This window comes from Cladosporium halotolerans (assembly GCF_011745625.1).
Source record: "Cladosporium halotolerans strain TM138-S3 chromosome Unknown Sca24, whole genome shotgun sequence".
NCBI classification, from domain to species: domain Eukaryota; kingdom Fungi; phylum Ascomycota; class Dothideomycetes; order Cladosporiales; family Cladosporiaceae; genus Cladosporium; species Cladosporium halotolerans.
The window spans coordinates 113,835-132,681 of NW_027191475.1; the positions used below are offsets into that span (position 1 = coordinate 113,835).

Below are 18,847 nucleotides of genomic sequence, written 5' to 3' on the forward strand. Positions count from 1 at the left end.
TGTTGGACGGGGCGAGAAGTCGGTTGTTCGGAAGGAGAGGGGGTGGCTCTCTCTGCGGGAGCATTGTTATTCCGTGGTGCGAAGGCGATGGCAGCACGTCGTGTTGCCTTGCGTGTATCAAGATGCTTTGAAACACGGGCATTCTTTGGCAATTTGTCAAACCGAGAGATCAAATTTCCGCCACATGCAACTATACGCTGGCGCAGACTTTCGGACGCACGCAGAACTTTGAACGGAATATTGTTGTATTAGTTGTTTACCAGAAAAAGCATGCATGTATATACTCTCACATTACCCTCACATTACACCGCCCCTCCACCACCATCAGTACCTACCTCCTCACACCCCCCATCTCAATCTCCCTCCTCCTCTCCTCCCTCTGATCCTCCCTCCTCGCAACCCCCCTCCAAACCCCATCCCACGGCCTCAGCGCCGCGCCCCACCTCGAGCCTCCCGCCCTCTGCTGCCCAGCCGGCGACTCGTCCTGCTCCTGCTCCTGCTCCTGCCAGTCGATGTGGAACGTGCTTTGTTGCTGTTGCTGTGGAGTCGAGGAGGAAGAGGGCGGCGCGTCGTTCGCCAGCAGCAGCATGAGCATCTGCTGCCGCTGCATTTCGTCCTCGGAGATGGGCGGCGGGTTGGGGTCTGGTGAGGGCGCCGGCGACGTCGACGTCGGGTACATGTTGCGGATGTAGTTTGTGTAGTAGCCCTGGGGCTGGTAGGAGGTTGAGGCGTGGGAGTTGAGGGTCGAGGCGGCGGGGTCGTAGCTGGTGGTTGAGGGGGCGGCGAAGCTGGTGCGAGAGGGGGAGGCGAGTGGGTAGGGGTGCGTGGAGTTCTGGATGGGTTGTTGGTGCGAGCGGATGCTGGTGACGCGGCGGTGGGAGAGGAGGAAGAGGCCTGCGTAGATTATGGTGCTGAGGCCGGCGGCTATGGCGAGGAGGAGCGTGGAGGTCTTCCAGGTGTAGGTGTTGGAGACGATGAAGTGGTAGAAGACGTTGAGGAGGCCGACGGCGCTGGCGAGGCCGCAGGGTTGGTGGATGGCGTCGGCTTGGAAGAGGGGGTTGCGGATTGTGAAGGTGAGCAGGGCGCTGAAAGAGTAGCCTGCGGCGAGGATGGCGAGGCCGAAGATCCCGATTGCGGTTTGGTTGACGCGCAGGGTGGAGGGGTCGACGTAGGTCGCTGGGAGCATAAGGTACCCGCCTAGGATCATGATCGACGAGGCAACCGCGGTCACCCTCCAGTACCATGTTACGGCATCTCTATCCGCGTGTAGGCCGTCCAAGTTCCGGTAGCTCGGTGCTCGTGATCGCATTGGCGCTTCCAGCAGCTTCAGCACATCTACAGCGAATTTCCTTCCTTTCGACCTCTTGGATGTATTCATGCCACTCCCTGGCCCGATATCTACCTCCTTCTGATCCTACTCCAGCACCGCGCGCATGCGCCTCTTATTGCGCTGCTTTGCCTGTCTACCGGTATTGGGTTGCGCTGCCGTCTGCAAGTATGCGCCCGTCCTGAGATCCGTCGTACTCGGCTCGGAACGCCTGTGGGATACCGGCGAACCTCTTTCTCCAGGCTAGTGTCGCTCTCTTGTGCCTCTTTATATGATCCTGTTGCAAGCAGTCGCGGCGTCGAGCTGGTTGTCGTAGTCGCTCATGAGCCCTTCTGGCGGATCCAGCGCAGCCTCTCCCCAACCCGGAATCGCAAAGCTGTACAACGTGCTCAACGTCACACAGAGAGTCTCAACTGCTGTGAATCCGGCACAAAACAAGCGGCCGGCGCCATCCAATAGGTACCTCGCCTCTAGCTTTCGTATCTGATCAGCGGACGTCAATCCGCCCGCTGGAGCCTGAGCTACGCAGCAGGCGAGGCTGGCGATGATCGACACATCTCTTGGCGCTGTTGATTCGGCTACTGCTGACTGTGTGACAGCTGTACCTGGAGGCCTGACCGGTGAAAGGTGAAGTTGCGAATCTCCTGCAGGGCAATTAATCGGACTACATGTCTTCGAACATCATCCTGCGGCCATGTCAGCCCCGGCTGCGATCCGGCGGCTCCTTCAGACATCACGAAAGCGGCTAGCCGTTCCACCTGCTGTGCCTCGGCCCGTTGTCCCTTAAGAGTGTGAAGAAAGCTTGGATGCAGTTGTTGGATGATCCAACGTCGATTCCGGATACTGCTATGGATTAGTATGCTGAGTCTCCGACTACGGCGTGTCAATAGAAAGCATCACAACCCCTGAAGCAAATATGCTATATAACGTATCGCAGCTACTCGGTATAGCTCTTCGACAATGTTAGTGCCGATGTGCCAACCACAGCTACCTTTGGAGCTATTCTATTTGGCACGGCGAAGGTCTGACATACTTCGGAAAAATGCCCAGAGTCACATTACAGAGCCCGCCAAACCGGGAAAGGCCAGTCATGACTTATGATATGGCCCGGAAATCTAAGACTTAAGCCACAGAATCGATCTCTTCGGCGCCTAAAGTCCCTTAGGCACTTTTGGCGACCCTGTGGAAGGTAATTGTGTATCTGAGAGGTGCTCTGACCGGTTCAGGCACTTGGTATCTTCCGCTATCACTACTACCTGTTCTCGAATAAAGAGATCGCCGCTCAGAAAATCCTACACATTCTCATCTCCCCTTTTAAACAGCCCAGTGCCAACAGCCTTCCTGGGCACTCTCTCCTTCCCACGCTCCTCTCCCGCCCGCACAGAACCAGCTGTCGCAGCCGCTGTACCATCATCACCAACCGCCGGACCAGGAATAATCAGAGCATCAAAAGGGGCACCCCCAAGATGCTCATGCACGTTTCCATGTGCATCCGTCTCCTCTCTCACGTCAAACCCCTCCTGCCTCCCAAGTCCATACCGAAACCCAACGCCCTTCACCAACGGCACACAGTTGAACCTGAGATCCCACACGCTCGCAAAACACCCCCTATACGCCGCCACCGCCGCCACCAACCCGATCCCCGCACCCGCAACAACATCGTACCAGTGATCCCACCCCGCCGCGACTCTCGCGCCAGCCAGCAGCGCCGCGCCCAGCAGAGGCACCCAAACCGCAAGCAGCTTCAAAGCGCCCGCGCGAACATTGCCGAAGACCCGCAGCTGCGCATTGAGGTACAGCGCCAGGAACCCGAGCCCCGCGAACGCCGCCGTCGCGGTGCCAGAAGGGAAGGATTTGAGTGCTTCAGAGACGGCGCCGTGCGCGCCGCGGCAGACGCGCCGGTCGTACATGATTTGACCGAACCCGGCGCCGGATTGTGAGCCATAGGGGGGCGTTGCGGGATCGCAGACGGTTAGGAAGTGCGGGCGTGGAACTGCGAGGAGGGGCTTGAGGGTTATTTGCGCGAGGGTGGAGAGGAGGAGGGCGTGCAGGAGGCCGAGGAGCGCGGTGGCTGTTGTTGCGAGTGAGCGAGCGCGAGGGTGCATTAGGAGGATGAGGATGAATGGGAGGAGGGTCGAGAGGATGGCCGACGCGTAGGTTGGTATGAGGGGCTTGCGCAGGGGGTAAGCTAGGGAGGGGGAGATGGTGTTGCCGTTTGGGTGGGAGACTGGGAAGGTGCGGTGGTGGATGGGGGCGGCGAAATGGATCTGGTGGGTGGTTAGTTGAGATGTTTGTGAGATTGGGCGACAAGTTTCTGCTGGGCTAGTGGCCGGTGTCCTTTGACGGAACAGCGTGATCGGAGGCATTTGGATGACCTATGCTAAGTTGACGGGGATTTGAGGAAATACTCACACCCAATGTCACAGCACCGACAACGGCCATAACAATGACATCGAGGATCGCCCCCTTCAACCACTGCCCAAACTTGGGTCGAGGATTCGGATTATCATTGCTCTCAGTTGCTTTCTCTTCGATGGCTGGCTGGCGGCCGCGACGTGCCATGAGTCCTCGAAGGCCGGTCTTCTCCGGCGCCGGCACTGGCGCTGGGGCATCGCTTGGGCCCACGGCCGTAGCTGTGTCAACGTCTGCAGATTTGGGCTTTCTGTTAAAGAAGGACATGACTGATGTTGTTCGAGGGAGAAGACGTCCAAATAGGTTGATCACGGCTGCTTGGAGATCTGAGGTAACGAGGTAGGATGGTTTGAGGAATAGACAGAGGTGTAACACGTCGAGAAGACAACAGAAAGTATCAAGATTAGGTACATCAGTCAATGATACGCCTACCTATTGACAGCGTGCTCGTGACTGCAGTGAACGTAGGCAGGGTTGGTTTCTGATGGCGCTGCTTTGCTTCGCCATCATGCCCAGTCCCAGCAAACGTAACTGGCAACGGGGAATGGTGAGCGAAGACTTGGTGAGTGACTCCATCGAAAATATCGAAGATGGAAATGGGGCCCAAGAGCCTTTGACTTGAATGTCCTTCTCTCCGAGTTTACGATGTATCGTAGCATACTGCCTTTCCTTCTGTGGCTTGAAGATTGTTTTTCTTTTCTGAACGAGAAAGCATGTATCCCGCAAGTCTTCGAAAAGATGGCTGGCGCTCGACACATGTGAGAGAAGATGCAAAGTGGTGGCGTAGCCGCAAGTTCGGCACTCGAAGCTTCAGCATGAGTGATGTCGAGAAGGTCCACGCTTGCATGTGGAGCCCCCAGGGCCCCAGTGCTCCGCAGTGGCTTGGAGTTTAACAACAACACCCAAATATAAAGTCCATCTCCCAATCCCAAATCACTAAGCGGTCGCTTCTCAAGCTCAGTACCACCAAATCAAGCTCCAGATCAAGCTAGTGTTCCCACGCAAAACACAAACCCCTCAAACACCACCAAAATGACGACCGAAATCCCCCTCCCCCCACGCGAACTCGACGAAATCGACCGCATCGACAACTCCCTGCTCTTCCCAACCTTCACCGCCGATACAGCCTGGACGCTCGGCAACCTGCTGCGCCAGCGCCTGCTCCCTCACCCCAACCCGGTCGTAATCGACATCGCGCTCGCGCACGGCCAGCACACGCTCTTCCGCGCGACAACGCACCCCGGCACGAACCCCGACAACGACAGCTGGGTGACGCGCAAGCGCAACACGGTGCTGCGGTTCGGGAAGAGTACGTGGTTCGTGCATAATAAGATGGCTGGGGACGAGGCGGCTTTCGCGCGCAAGTATGCGCTGGGCGAGAGGGCGGGCGAGTATGCGATTCATGGCGGCGGGTGGCCGGTTAGGGTCCGGGGGGTCGAGGGTGTCGTGGCGGTTGTGGTTGTCAGTGGGCTGAAGCAGGAGCAGGACCATGGGGTCATTGTCGCTGTTGTTGGAGAGTTGCTGGAACAGATGGGGGTTGAGATTGAGCAGAAGAGGAAGGAGGATTGAGTGCTTTGAAGAGGGGTGGGAGGAGGGATATGGATGGATGACGGCACGGAAAAGTGGTGGTTGAGAAGGGGAACCTCGAAGAGAAGAAAATGAAAGATGTCAAGGTTGAACCTATGAGGCGGCATTGGGAGGAAGATACATGCTTTGCATCGGTGCACGAACAAGCATAGCTGAAGGGGGCAGTCAAAGTAGCCCAATGACACACGAACGACATGAAAGTTCAACGGCTTTCTACACTGAGAAGCTACGTCGATTTCGCGTGGTGACCGCATCATTGTTAAGAGCCACACCGGGCACTATTCCAGCGGAGACTTATCATGTGCCCATGAGCTCCGTTTCGCAGAAGATGAGAAGAAAATCTGTGGTGACGGCGATCTTATGGAGATCTGCCGAAAGGACCTCGCTTTGGAGGTGTTACTGTGGTGACATCGCCGGGATGTCGTTGAGCGAGCCTTAGACGACCGTGCCCTTGACCTGTTTGAAATCTCTGATGTCCCTGGAGCGCCACATCATGACACAAGGGAACATCAGGCATAAGACCACGACGGCAGCGATGTACATGGGTTTTAAGGAGTCAGCGTAAGCGGCCTGGATAGCGAGCCGGCCGGGGCTGCCCAACTCGTAGGCAAGCTGCTTGGTGAGGTCGGAGTAGATGGCGTCGACATTCCCGAGCTCGGACTTAGGCAGGTAGTGCATCAGGCTTTTCTTGAACGTGCTCGTCCAGATTGCGGTGGAGACGGTCTGGCCGACGGCACCGCCGATGCTGGAGAACGTGAACAGCTGGGCCAGGAGGACGGCGACGTACTGATGGGTCGACGCGCTCATGACGGCCGTTTGCCAGGTGATGACCAGAGTGCCGCCACCGAGAGCGATGAGAACCTGGCACATGATGATGTAGCCGATGTCGACGTCGGGCTGGCGGAACCTGATCATGAAGCCGGCGCCTATGATAGTGATGGGCACGCCAAAGTAAAGGCTTTGCCATTTGAAGCGCCCAGTCTTAAGAATCAACGCACCAACCGGCAAGGACCAAAGACAGCACCCTATGCTGTATATGTTCCCGATGTACGTCGCTTGCGTGATAGTTTGACCGGCGACAACCTGCAGGAACGATATGAACATGCCGTTCCAAAGGTAGAAACTGAAGAACATAATGCATGCGAGTAGGTTTGCGCCGATCACGTTGCGGTCCTTGTAAAGCCAGTAAGGGAGATAGGTAACGGGGGCACCAAAGCGTTCCCAAAGGGCGAAAGTTACCAGCAGACAAGCACCAAGGACGATCAGACCGATTACCATCGCGCTTGCAAATCCGTCGGGCTGGCGTGAATAAAGATTGAATGGCAGGAGGAACACCGCAAAGCCAGAGATGAGTAACAGCAGCCCGAAAGCATCAAATTGGATCAGGTAATACTTCACTGACTCCATCTTTGATCGACCGTGCTCGTAGATGGGTATGAGGCCCGCCTTGACCGCTTGCTTGTACTGCCAGTACATGAGAGCGAAAAGTGGAAGAGCGCATAGGGGTGCAATGACTGCGAAGATGCCGAATCCCCATCGCCAGCCGAGACCAGTGAGTACTTGCTTCCCCTCAACCTCTTGCAAGCCCAGGAAAAGCGACGCCAAAGGCCCAGAAACCCATGAAGTCATAAGCCATGGGGATGTGAGAAAGGCGAACATAAGACCTCTTTTGGACAGACTTGAGGTGTCGGCGACGAAGACGGCTAAGATGTAGTCCATGCCATTTTGTCCGATCCAGTAGAAGACTTGGGCCGCGGTGAAGGTCTTGACGTTGTTGCAAGCAGCCATCATGGCCAGGCCGAGCGTCAAAAACCCGATCATGATCGCGAAGCCTTGTGGACGGCCCCATACATCGATCAGCTTTGCGAGGGGGAGTCTGGTTAATCCGCCGACGATGGCGGGCAGGACTTGCGTAGTTGAAGTGAGAGAGTGCAGGGCGAAATGGCTCATGACATAGGGCTGGAAGACGGCGGTCATGCCCTGCTCGAGCGCGGTGACGAATGCGACGACCCAGATCCTAGCAATGCAGTCAGTGTCGTGTACTAGATGCTTAGCAGGGTGATTGATCTTACAAGGCGTATGCTGCGACCAGGTGCTTCTTCTTCCAGGTCTGGGTGGTTGCTTCGATTGCCTGTACGCCAGGCTGCGCGCTCGGAGTGACGACCTCCTCGTCGACCTGGGCTCGAAGGCTCGAGCCAGGCAGCGACCGGAGGTCGATGGTGGGTTCTTCGGTCGCCGAAGCGACCGGCGCCAGCGCGCGCGGCCGAAGCCTGCCGAAGAGTTCCTTCATCTTGTGAAGGTGTGTGGTTGGAGAGGTGAGAAATGGCAGCTGCTTCAAGCGGAAGAATAGCAGGGAGACGAGCGGAACGGGGCCGAAGCGTCGATTGATCACAAGGAAGGAGCGACGGGCAGCTCTCATCGACCAAAGCGTGTAGTACAACGAGCTTCAGCGTCCCCCGTCTTCAGTTGGCATTCTTCTATGGAGGTGCTATCAAGAACGGCAGTTATAAAGCCGTTGTTCGCGTGGCAAAAGAAGGGTGTTACAAGTTTCGGAGGTGTCCCATCCGCTATGCTACTCAATTGTTCAGAGTCGGCCAACGGGTATGACCCGACGATGATACCACTGTGATGGCGAGGCCGTTGATTGCACTATCCTCGGGCGATTGCATAAGCGAGTGAGAGGACCACAGTACGCGAAAGTGATGCAGATGCAATCTATTAATGAACAATGTCTTTGATATTTGATCCTATCGATTCGAGTGTTCTGTTCACGGCGTGTTCAGGTGTTTGTGGCGTATTCCTCTCTGGAGAGAGAATCTATCTCAAGGGTTCTGGAGGCAAAGGCACGACGTTGCTCTCTCACAACGCTAAACAAGAACTTTTTTTTTTATTTAATCCATCGACTCTTCAAAAGTTCGAAGTCTGTTACTCCGGGCACAAGTCCAATCTTCGACACCTGATGGAGAATGGTAAAAAGCCCCGCTTTCGTCCTCATCTTCCAGCGTTGACGAAGTGATTGCAATAGAATATCTAATTCAAAAAGTAGTTTGACTTTTCAATTCACATCTTTCTTTTGCACGAAAGGGCATGACAACAGGCTACAACCCTTTTGATATGCAGTCAATGCAGTGCACGGTCCCTTCAGCTGTGAAGTGAAGCCCGCCGCTTGGACCAATCAGCGTTGTCGCCTGACAGCAAACATACCTAATCTTGAGCTTACGGCACCTTATCTGATCCTTACTTGATCACTTCGCTTTTTGGACCCGATGTTTGGCTGTCGCAAAGCGGTGCGAGTATTATCGGCGCTTGACACCTCGCACATGTACTACTTGAGTGCACGGGAAGCCAACCCAGAACCACCACTTAGCCGAACATCCGCAGCTTTTTACTGAATGGCCGGAATGAAGACAAATTCGGATCCAACGGACGTGAAAAAGGACGACTTTTCGTGTCAGGGCTAGAAATTCACGAGACTTACCACTATGAGACTTCGCCATGCCGAATTGTTCTAATTCACTCTTCACCGAGAAAGACGGACACGTTCCCGACTTGCGGCTCGCTGGTGAAAGACAATGACACAGTTGAGTGCTCGCGGAAACGGTCCATCCGACGGAAGTTACAAGGAGAAGCTTGTCATCGTCGTACTGCCCATGAACCGAGAGTTACAGCGATGGTCCAAAACTCGGTGGACGCCATCGCTTCTCCGGCCCAAAAACCACGCTCAGGCACTCGTGGGAGATGTTAGCAGTTTGACGTCCGTCCGCGTTGTGTAGCAGTTTTCCTCATGCCTGTGGGTCTCCGGAGCTATCATATAGAATGATCTAGTACCATAGACTATGGACTATCCAAGCGTGATCCCCGTCACAGGGGCTAGAGCTGGCGCGCGACAACTGCTCGGATGGACAAGTGGTGGCCACGGCGGCACCGTCTGAATACGAGCTTGTTGGAAGCAGACGGGATTCTAGAAGGGAGTCTGCGTCTCCCGGCTACAATACCTTGTCCTTTGTGGACAGCCGCTCAGCAGTGCATGCAAGGAACCCGACCGTACGCACCTATCCGCAACAACGGCAATCTGCAGATTCCGGTGACCGGAAGGAAGGCCCATCCGGCATGCCCGACGTCGAGGCAACGGCGCGCTGCAGCATTCGCTTGGCTCTCACCCGGGGATTGACCCGCAATGGAATCCGAAGCGGGTGCTTCGACGGGCCACCGGTTCCATGTGTGACGGTGCACATACTTCCTGTCAAGTGTCAACAGGGAGCTGACATCTGTCAAGATGCAATGAGGCCACACTTGTGTTCGTAGTGGTTGCTCCTTTGACTATTCCGTCGTATGAGCCCAAGGACATCCGCCAAGATTATTCGGAGCAGCTTCTCTACTCGTCGGCGCGAGGTTCCAGTAGACTCGTTGGTTGTATGAAGCGAGTGACATATGCCGAGGTGTCTCAATACTGTATCTGTGTCTTCCGCACCTGTTTCGTCCATCGGGTCATCCGTTGCCTTAAAAAACGCCACCGTGTCTAAAGACACTGAAGCCAAACAAATTCCCGTGCTCCAACCCATGAGTCAACCTGCTCGCGGGTATCAACACATTCCCCCATCCCAAACTCCATTTGCGCCCAGTCAAATAGTATTCCAGAACACTCCACTCCTCATCATTCTCCCTCCGCACCCCCTAGAGCTTGCACAACACTTTCTAACCCCTGCACCTCCTCCGCCGCAACACGCCTGCCGGCCCCTGCACCCTCCCCACCTCCTAGCCCCCTGACATCCACACCTCGCCTTTCCAGAGCCCGCCTTGCTTGTGCATCAATGTATCCGCGCCTCTTCGCAGCCGCAGAATTCTCGTCCAGACGCGCCTGGCGCGCCGCTGGCAACGACGCGAGAGACGATTTGAGTTGCGCGAGGAGTTCACGCAGAGCGGGGAGCTGCGCGATCGCGTGCCGTGTATTTTGCGAGAGGGGTTGGGCTGTTGTTGAAGTGTGCGCGGAGCTCGTGAGGAAGGCGAAGGGCGAGGACGGGTTGCTCTGGTCTGAGCTGGCCGTGAGAGACTTTAGTTGAGCGAGCATGGCGGCGTTCCGCGCCTCCTCTGCCTTCAGCATGGCATTCAACTTCGCAGATTCCTGCGTCTTGCGGCGCTGGAGTTGTAGTTCCTCTGGTGTAATTGTTGTGGTGTTCGTGTCTAGGTTGAGGTGGCGGTAGTGCTCGAGGCGGACCCAGCGGGCAAGGGACTCTTCGTCGTGGCCGACGGCGAGGATGTTGCGCAGGGTGTAGATCTCGAACTTGTCGAAGTCTTTGTCGACGATGGCGTTGAGCAGAGATTCGAGCTGGATGATGCCCGTGTCGATTTCGGTCTGCTTTTGCTCGAGGAGGGCATCGTGGGCGGCGGCATCGGAGGGGTAGGAGGAGTTTGGAGGGTGGCGGAAACCGAGGGAGTGGGGAGTAGAGTTGGAGAAGCCAGATTCGATTGCATTGACGGCACGGAAGACGAGCTCGTTGACGGTATTGATGATGTCGTCTAGAAGGGTCTGCTGCGGTCAGTGAGGTTTCGGGCGGCATTGCAGGAAAGGCTTACCAGAGGAGTGTATCGGAAGTGCTCAGTCAGGAGCGCAGTGTTCTCTTGATGTGTTGTTGCCATGTTTGCGGGTGTCTGCTCCTATAGCAGTAGTCTCGTTACCGCCGGCGCATTGAATGGCTGAAGGATGTTCGCGTGCTGGAGAACGCGACTTGCGGGGTGCGTAAACACTGGAGTGCCTCAGGATTCGCAGACCGAGGCGACTGACGCCATCAGAAGGCCGAAACGGCGACTTTCTCACATGGCGTCTGTCTTTACTGAGGCATTTGACCACCCGTCAACTACCAATCAATCAGAAAAACCGTCGACATGTTCTGGCCGTATCCCTGAGTTGAGTACACAGTATAAGCCTTCGTGTAAGGCAAGCTGTTATTCCTACCAAACCAATATGGAGGGCGTGGACACTCCTTCGAAGCCATCAACCAAAGATGTAGGCGACGATGAAATAGGTGTTGTCGAGATAGCCTCGAAGAACGGCGACCTGGTACTTCACGTCGAGCATGGCGCCCCGGAGCCGAAAATTCACTCTTTCAAAGTCAGCACCGCGGCGCTGAAGAAATCAAAATACTTCGAACGCCTCCTAGAAGCCGGTCGATTTGGCGAAGGTCAACAGGTCGCCTCGCAGCATGATCTCCTACGGCAGAAGTTCCAGGACATCACTCTGGCACCGACCATCGAACTCCCTAGCATCCGCATCGTGGACCTTGGCCGCATCTCCGCCGTCAAATCCACACGGCCCCTCTTGACCGACTTCTTCCTTATCATGCACGACAAAGACACATCCTCTCCTCCGCCCGTCTCCAACCTTGCAAATCTCGCTATCGTCGCCGACCGCTTCGACGCCCTCGCCACCGTCCGCACCTACGTGCGCCGCAAGAAGTTCCTTCTCGCTCTCGACGCCAAGACCCAGCCCAAAGCCGAAGCCTCACTGAGCGAAGAGCGCGTGCGCCAGCGCTTCCTCGTCGCCCTCTTGCTCGACCACGCTCCCTGGATCGAGCGGTACAGCGCACGGCTCATCAATCGCGGCTGGGTCGGGCAGGAAGCCGACGTCGACGACCCGCTATGGTGGGACCTGCCCGGCCGCGTGGAGGAGGAGCTGGCGTTTCGCCGCGACTGCATTCTCGAAACCATCCAGTCCCTGCAATCGCACTTCCTGGCCCTCTACTCCTCGCGCGCCCGCCAGTGCCGCCTGGGCTACGACTCGTCGCCGGAGTGCGACAGCTTCCAGTTCGGCGAGATGGTGCGCTTCTTCCTGCGCGCGGGCACGCTGTCTCTCACCCCGACTATTCTGCCACCAGAAGAGCCGAATCAGCCTTATGAGGGCGACATTCTCGCTCTTCTTGACCGCCTTAAGCAAATCCCGGAGTACCAGGTCGACCGCAACCACTCACATTGCGGAATTCGTACGCGATTGGTGCCGCTTGCAGACTTGCTGGGCGCGGCGGCGACGCAGGCGGGGTTGTGCGGCGAGTGCTGGGCGGCAGACAGGAGTGCGCACTCGTGGATGGGAGCGAAGAGACCATTGAAGTGGGTGAGGGCAAAGGATGGAGTGGTGCTGAGGGTCGGAGGAGGGCAGTGTGGGCGGAGGCATGTGAGTGTGAGGGACTTTTTCATGGCGACAGAGAGGGATTGGAGCGGTTGATAGCGGTCGAACGCGTTCAGGTCGTGGATGCATCCATATGTAAAGAAGCTATGATAGGAGCTCCAGGAGAATCGAGTGCTTTCAAAAATGTCAAAGAGACCGCCCAATGCCTTTTAGAAATATGAAAAACTGTGCTCGCAAAAATGCCCCCGCGTCTCTTTCAGGAAATATACCGCTGGAGGTCATACCATCATGCATAACAATAGCCGGCAGCAGCGAACCCACGAGAAGCCCAGGTAAGGATATCGACGCGTCACAAGCCCTTGCCAGCCCGCAGTCTCGCCTCGTAGGCCTCCCAGCCCTGCCTTCTGTACTCCGCCGCCTCGGCTCTCCTGTCCTCCGCCTTGTAAATACCCCTGCCCACGATGATCACGTCCGCGCCGGCCTCCAGCACCACCGTCCTAGGCGTATTGTACTGCTGGCCCTTTCCGTCTCCTCCTGCGGCTTTCTGAACACCAGGTGTCATGGTGAGGAAGTTGTCCCCGGGCTCACTGTTCATGCCCTTCTGTGCGATGAAGCCCATGACGAAGGGGCGATTGAGCCTCGCGTGGTGCGCGCAGGCAGCTGTGTAGGGCTCGGTGAAAAAGTTGTCGGCGGATGACATCTGGGCGAGGAGGAGGAGGGCGCGGAAGAAGGGAGGCGGGCCGAGAGAGTCGAGGTCGGGGGAGGAGGAGGGTGTTTGCGGTTGAGGAGAAAGGGCTTCGGTTTTGGTGCTGATGGTCGTGCTGACGGAGACGACACTGTGTTTGCGTGATTTGCGGTCTTCGTTTAAGGAGGGAGCTTGGGAGGGGCGACGGTTGTTGGAAGAGGAATCGAAGGAGTCCGAGGCGTTCTTAGCGTCCGAGGAGTTCTTAGCATCCGAGGAAGAGGAGGGCTCGACGTCGTAGTCTTCGACGTCTTCGAGGCCGGAGACGAGGGCGGAACTCATGGGGGAGGCGGATATGTCGGTCTGGACGGAGGTGTTGAAGGCATTGATTGCTTTCTTGGCTGCTTCGGCTAGCGAGGTGATGACGGCCGGGCCAGGAAAGATGTGTGCGTTGATGATGGGCGCCCAGCGCACGATGTTAAGTGGGCCGGCGGTGTATTGGAGCTGCACGGTGTCTGGGGAATCGCTGTGGTCAGCAAAGCGTGATTTGCGAGAGTGTCGATCATTCTTGAGGTATACTTACTACCGATGTCACCGAACTTCCGATCTTCGAAGACGATGAACTTTTTGCGGCGAGAAAGCTCGTTAAGTCCCCTAATGGTCTTCTCGTTGAAGTCGGAGATGATGTCGGCGTGAGTCTTGAGAATGCAGATGCTATCGCCGACCTCCTCGGCCAGACTGAGCAGCTCGTTGGTGGTAGTGACGTCGGCGGAAACGCAAAGGTTCGTCTGCTTCAGGTGCATCAAACGGAGAAGGTAGGTCGCCAGCGGAGTGAGATTGGGGTCTTCAGAGCGCTCTCCGTAGGTCTGATAAGCAGTTGCATGCATGGTTGCGGCCATGATCGCGGCTGGACGCGTCCTGTGCTGGTATAGAGTGACGATCGAGGAGCAGAGAGCGCGAGAATAATTGTTGCGGAAGGGCTCTGGCGTGGGGAGCTAGAGCGGCAAGGATGTTCTGGCTTGGTGGGCGATTGTGGGGAGGAGGGGTCTAGGGCACCGGGACTGAGTAATGCAGGTCTGGATTGGACGATCGACTAGATGGCGTTTGGATGAGCCAGTGAAGATAGGCGAGGAGAGGCGTTGGACAGGGGTGTTGTTGATGTCAGTCTGTTGGAGGAGAAGAGCAGACGTATGATGATTGAGAAGGCACTACAATGGCATGTTGCGCGGGGCAGGATGGGTTTTTGACAGAGAGGGGCATGTGACAGCGAGCCTCGCTACGTGGGCAGCGGGACGAGGGCAGATCGAGGTTTGGCTGCTTGGATGTCTCACTCCCACTTCCCTCTGAAGACGCGGTGGGCATGCTGCGGACGCTGCTTTCACTAGCGAGCCGACGATCCATCGACATCGGCAGCATTCGCGTGGGCAAACAGCATGTGGGCGACGCTATCGCGTGCAGTAGATACTTTCCGAACGATCAGACTGGCCAGTGCCAGCACGTCAACCACTGATCCAGAGCCCAGTCACAACACACGCGTAGGTCGATGCAGTACAGCCCCTTCCAGTAATGCAAATGTGACAGGTCGCATCAAGGATCTGCCCCCAAGATCTGCCCTGGCGAATATCAACCTGGTGGGAGTCTCCGCCGCGAGAAAAATTCACGGCCCGCGCAAGACAAGCAGATCCCTGCTCAAGCAGCATCCCTGCCCGGACAAGCCTACCGCCGACGCTTGCGCACCCATCTCGGCACCCTCGGCGCCTCTCCCACCGCCAAAACTCAATCATCTCGACAAGTTCACGCCGTCGCCCTTCTGGCCTGCCACTAACGCCCTTGACACGCGATGCGTCGCGCGGAGGATCGCGTGGTTGGTTGCAGGAGCCGGAAAGTCTCTGCCACGTCGCCGGCACCACCTGTCCAACCTAGCCGCCCACGACCTCTGAAGCGACCTGGTCTGGCCCGCAGCACCTGACAGCACATCCGGATACAAGCACGCCGATGCAGGAACATGCGCGCGCCATTTGCCGCTGATGGAGTCGGCCAGCCCCCCGGGGAAGGATCCGCTGCCGCGCTCAATATCATCACCTCCCGAGACCCGGGACTGCTGCCCTAGCTGGAGACACCTGGGCTATCGAATTCTCAGTGAAACTATTGCCTTCCTTCTATATGCTCGATCGATAACTTCCAGGGCTCGACGTTGTGGTGGGGCTGCTCTCGCCGCATTACGCCATACACCCTACTGTCCAGAATACCATCCAGCCGCGCAAACTGCTCTTTGAAAACCCACGCTGCGACGTGTCGTATATCGTATCCACTAGCGTGGCGGCGCCTTTCGCCAGCACGTAAGATACGATTACACATCAAACTGTATCGACCGGGCGATTGGTCCGCGGTAAGATGCAATGCACAATATATCGGCGGCTGGCGTGCACGTACATACATGAGACAGGACGCTAGCAACTGCGATCTAGCCTGTAGACCCGGGTTTCACAAGTCGCTTACACAGCCGGCCTACGGCAAGTTAGAGCCGAGGCTCGTCAGTATGCTCTGTCGTTGTCTTCGTCGTGGGTGGGGCCATAAAAGGTCGTCAAAACCTGGACCGGGACTGCTCGTTTCTCGTGTTGCGCGAACGAGGTGGGTGCAATGCCCGCTTTTAGCGAAAACCAATGTAGATGCCGGCTTGGGTTTGATTGATAGTGAGTTTGTCAGCATGCGACAGGTATTGTGAGAACGTGTCGGATGGCGGTCATTGCCATGCCGGACATGCGGCTTGAACTCCAATGGAGTCGCCGACATGCGCAGCACGCCAGTGTATGGTGCTGCCTTTGCTGCCACTGCGGTTCTCAAAGCCGCGGCATGACGACTTTCACGGGCAATGGATCAGCCTTGAATGCTCTAGGAGATAATAGCATGTCAAGTCGTATCACAGGTACGAGTAATCTCCCTGTACATTGCACTTATATCTCTAGTGTAAGAATGTGATATTCGAATCTTTTAGAGGTGACAGTATCACGTCAAGATTTCCATGAGAGTGGCCCATGGGAGTGTCTGCAGCCTGTTATGCCATGTATTTCCGAACTAAGAAGCGATAGCACCTACAAAGCCAAGCACTCGGTCTTGAATCTGAGTCGCACATGGTGAGCAACAACTAATACTACCTGGCATCATGCCTGGCTCGGATTCTCGTCAAAAAGCTTCCGAAGATTGTCATCCAGCCATTTGACATCTTCTTTGCTGTCTCCCGGCCCTGTAAACGATGATCAGTAAGACAGTAGGAACGAAAACTTGGACTATCATTGCTTACCTCCAGCCCAGTGGCCCCAAATCGAGGGGAAAACCTTCAACTCGCCAATTCCAGGCCGCATGTTCTCGACTTCGATCTCAGAATCCTCAGGGGCTACGGATCAATTAGCAATCCCATATGTTCGTCTTGAGCAGTCGATGAACGCAAATCTTACGGAAATACAAATCCGTCTTCGCTGGCATCACCAGCGTCTTCGCCTTGATCCCTTTCATGGCCGCGCTGAAGTCGCCATTGTACGGCTCCTGCTTCGAAACATCACCTGCTTGCCATGTATGCAGCATAACGAGCATGTTCTCGGGATCTGTTGTGCCTTTGTCAGTTCCCAGTCGTCACGGACCGCACATTGATGGGATTTTCTCTCCCAGGACCTACCTTTCGACAGCGCCCAAGCCTCCCAGAAGTTGATCATGAAGTCTTCCAGGTCTTTGAAGCCCAACACGGTCTGGTATAGCTTCTCGCGGTAGAAAGCCTGCGAAAGGCCCCAACCAGCGTAGACGCGGCCCCTACGGTAAGACACAACCGAACGTCAGCCCCAAGCAGTCATCACCAAGGTCCATCTCAAGGAGATAGAAACCCGAAAGAGACAAACTCACAGCGCCCTCAACCCAACCCCGCTCTCCCCCTCCGTCCACCCCCTATGCCCTCCCTCCCCACTAACCTCCCCAGCGCAAACCCCGCCCGACCTCGCCCCCTTCGCACTCAACAACGCGGCTTTCACGCCCTCCAGAAACACCTTGTTGTGGTCTGACGTCCGCGCGCTCCCGCAGAACGGCACGCACAGCTCCATGAAGTCCGGGTACTGCGTCGCCCACTGGAACGACTGCGCGGCGCCCATGCTCCAGCCCACGACGGCGCGGAGCCTCGTCACGCCCAGGCCGCGCGTGAGGAGGTCGTGCTGTGCGCGCACGTTGTCGTAGAAGGTTACTTCGGGGAAGGCTTCGCCTTGCGGGAGGGAGGTGTTGGAGGGCGAGGTGGACTGGCCGTTGCCGAAGAGGGCTGGGATGACGATGAAGTACTTGTCGGGGTTGAGGGTTTTGTCGGGCCCGGTTAGCCAGAGATTGGATGAGATGAGGCCGCTGTACCAGGTTGGGTAGAGGATTGTGGGGTTGGAGGGCGAGCCGAGGGTGAGGTAGGCGAGGTGGGCGTCTTTGAGGGTACGGCCGGATTGGAGGGCGAAGTCGCCCAGGGCGTGGGTTTTGTATTCTTCGGTTGTCATGGCTGTGCTTTGGTGGGTTAGGATTGGGGTTGGAGTTGGGATTGGTTTTGGGGGCGATGTGGAGATGGAGGAAAAGGTGTGCTGAGTGGCTTGATCTGTGTACTGGAGTAGTTGTGTGAGGTGATGCTGTTGTTTGGATCGAGAGATCTCTTGTGAATGTCGTCGTAGATAAGTCATTACATTACGCTCGGTAAGGCGGAGCTGTGGTGGGGTAGATGAGGCAGAGCCCGTAGATAGCCGCATAACCAAGCTCCATTTGAGCGTGTACGATAGGCTCAAGGTTCTGAATACCGGTTACAGTAACAGCGAGCTCAGACTAGCGTTTTCTTTTCACTGTTGTGCATATGTTTGAAAGGTGGATTGCAAGTGTTATGAATCGCTGCATCTTGCAGCTCGCATGAGACACCAATCGCCATTTCGATGACAAATAATGTAAAGTAAACCCAAATGATAATCAAATGTCAATCCGTGCAAAATCCATATCCGGAGACCTCCATCATTTTGGAGCGTCACTATCCATTTGCAGAAAGATCATCCAACTGCATCCCATCACTCCCCCTTCTCCTTCCCATCACCCTGCCTATCGCTCCTATACCCCAGGCCCTCCTTCCCGCCCGGCACGCCGCCCTTCACATTTCCAAATCCCGTCGAGCGGTCGACCTCAGTCTGCGGGTCCGGCTGCTTAGCGGGATGCTCGTCGGACGATGTGTTGGTGTGCGTCGAAGCGGACGACTGCTCGTCTTGCGCCGGCGTGTTGGGTTTGTCCGCTTTTTGTGCTGAGGGTGGCATGTTGCTTGGCGGGGCTTTGGGCTTGTAGGATTGTTGGGCTGTGGGAGCACTGGTGGCTAGACGGCGGAGAGGAGTGGGAGAGATGGGGTTGTGGCGGAGGAGGGAGCGGATGGAGGTTGAGAGGGGTGGCATTTTGTCGGTGGTTGTACGAATGATTGCTCGTATAGTGTAATTAGGTCGGTCGATTGATCTTTTTGAGGGGAATGGACTGGAAGAATGGATTGAGTTACTTCCTACAGAAACATACCTTTACCTCCGTAGGCCCAGGGACGATGATCTGCTGTTAGACATGGTGATATCATCATTCCGTGCAATGACAGGGCCCTTGTTAGGTCTGCGGCAGCACTCGTGGGGCTATATGCCATTGGTGAGACTCGATAGCCTCTGACGATGCTTTCCTCAAAAGACGGAGA

At 56.3% G+C, this 18,847-nt stretch overlaps 9 protein-coding genes across 9 annotated transcripts; 2 read left to right on the forward strand and 7 right to left on the reverse strand.

Annotated features, from left to right (window-relative positions):
• Nucleotides 1–331: 331 nt before the first annotated feature.
• Nucleotides 332–1,309, reverse strand: WHR41_06859 (uncharacterized protein; the record flags this gene model as incomplete). Its single annotated transcript, XM_069375464.1, has 1 exon — nt 332–1,309. The coding sequence occupies one exon, from the start codon at nt 1,307–1,309 to the stop codon at nt 332–334; it is 978 nt and encodes a 325-aa protein (XP_069227818.1).
• A 1,310-nt stretch (nt 1,310–2,619) lies between these two features.
• Nucleotides 2,620–4,006, reverse strand: WHR41_06860 (uncharacterized protein; the record flags this gene model as incomplete). The annotated part of the gene is made up of 2 exons (XM_069375465.1): nt 2,620–3,594; nt 3,740–4,006. 2 exons carry the CDS (start codon nt 4,004–4,006, stop codon nt 2,620–2,622), a joined length of 1,242 nt encoding a protein of 413 aa, XP_069227864.1.
• Nucleotides 4,007–4,771: 765 nt separating this feature from the next.
• On the forward strand, nt 4,772–5,308 carry WHR41_06861 (uncharacterized protein; the record flags this gene model as incomplete). The annotated part of the gene is made up of 1 exon (XM_069375466.1): nt 4,772–5,308. The coding sequence occupies one exon, from the start codon at nt 4,772–4,774 to the stop codon at nt 5,306–5,308; it is 537 nt and encodes a 178-aa protein (XP_069227768.1).
• Nucleotides 5,309–5,761: 453 nt separating this feature from the next.
• Nucleotides 5,762–7,616, reverse strand: WHR41_06862 (uncharacterized protein; the record flags this gene model as incomplete). The annotated part of the gene is made up of 2 exons (XM_069375467.1): nt 5,762–7,343; nt 7,399–7,616. 2 exons carry the CDS (start codon nt 7,614–7,616, stop codon nt 5,762–5,764), a joined length of 1,800 nt encoding a protein of 599 aa, XP_069227765.1.
• Nucleotides 7,617–9,980: 2,364 nt separating this feature from the next.
• Nucleotides 9,981–10,963, reverse strand: WHR41_06863 (uncharacterized protein; the record flags this gene model as incomplete). Its single annotated transcript, XM_069375468.1, has 2 exons — nt 9,981–10,853; nt 10,901–10,963. 2 exons carry the CDS (start codon nt 10,961–10,963, stop codon nt 9,981–9,983), a joined length of 936 nt encoding a protein of 311 aa, XP_069227766.1.
• A 325-nt stretch (nt 10,964–11,288) lies between these two features.
• Nucleotides 11,289–12,542, forward strand: WHR41_06864 (uncharacterized protein; the record flags this gene model as incomplete). The annotated part of the gene is made up of 1 exon (XM_069375469.1): nt 11,289–12,542. The coding sequence occupies one exon, from the start codon at nt 11,289–11,291 to the stop codon at nt 12,540–12,542; it is 1,254 nt and encodes a 417-aa protein (XP_069227763.1).
• Nucleotides 12,508–14,348, reverse strand: WHR41_06865 (uncharacterized protein). The gene is made up of 2 exons (XM_069375470.1): nt 13,712–14,348; nt 12,508–13,643 (listed from the first exon to the last, which is right to left on the reverse strand). Exons 1-2 carry the CDS (start codon nt 14,025–14,027, stop codon nt 12,796–12,798), a joined length of 1,164 nt encoding a protein of 387 aa, XP_069227764.1. The 5' UTR covers nt 14,028–14,348; the 3' UTR covers nt 12,508–12,795.
• A 1,483-nt stretch (nt 14,349–15,831) lies between these two features.
• On the reverse strand, nt 15,832–17,645 carry WHR41_06866 (uncharacterized protein; the record flags this gene model as incomplete). The annotated part of the gene is made up of 6 exons (XM_069375471.1): nt 15,832–16,173; nt 16,225–16,372; nt 16,430–16,522; nt 16,584–16,730; nt 16,802–16,932; nt 17,023–17,645. 5 exons carry the CDS (start codon nt 17,643–17,645, stop codon nt 16,290–16,292), a joined length of 1,077 nt encoding a protein of 358 aa, XP_069227761.1. The 3' UTR covers nt 15,832–16,173; nt 16,225–16,289.
• Nucleotides 17,646–18,194: 549 nt separating this feature from the next.
• Nucleotides 18,195–18,566, reverse strand: WHR41_06867 (uncharacterized protein; the record flags this gene model as incomplete). The annotated part of the gene is made up of 1 exon (XM_069375472.1): nt 18,195–18,566. One exon carries the CDS (start codon nt 18,564–18,566, stop codon nt 18,195–18,197), a length of 372 nt encoding a protein of 123 aa, XP_069227762.1.
• Nucleotides 18,567–18,847: the final 281 nt, after the last annotated feature.

Coding starts and splice junctions, on each gene's coding strand:
- WHR41_06865 (XM_069375470.1), bottom strand. CDS start 14,027: ATGGCCGCAACCATGCATGCAACTGCTTATCAGACCTACGGAGAGCGC. Junction 13,644..13,711: donor GAAGTTCGGTGACATCGGTA/GTAAGTATACCT, acceptor GCGATTCCCCAG/ACACCGTGCAGCTCCAATAC.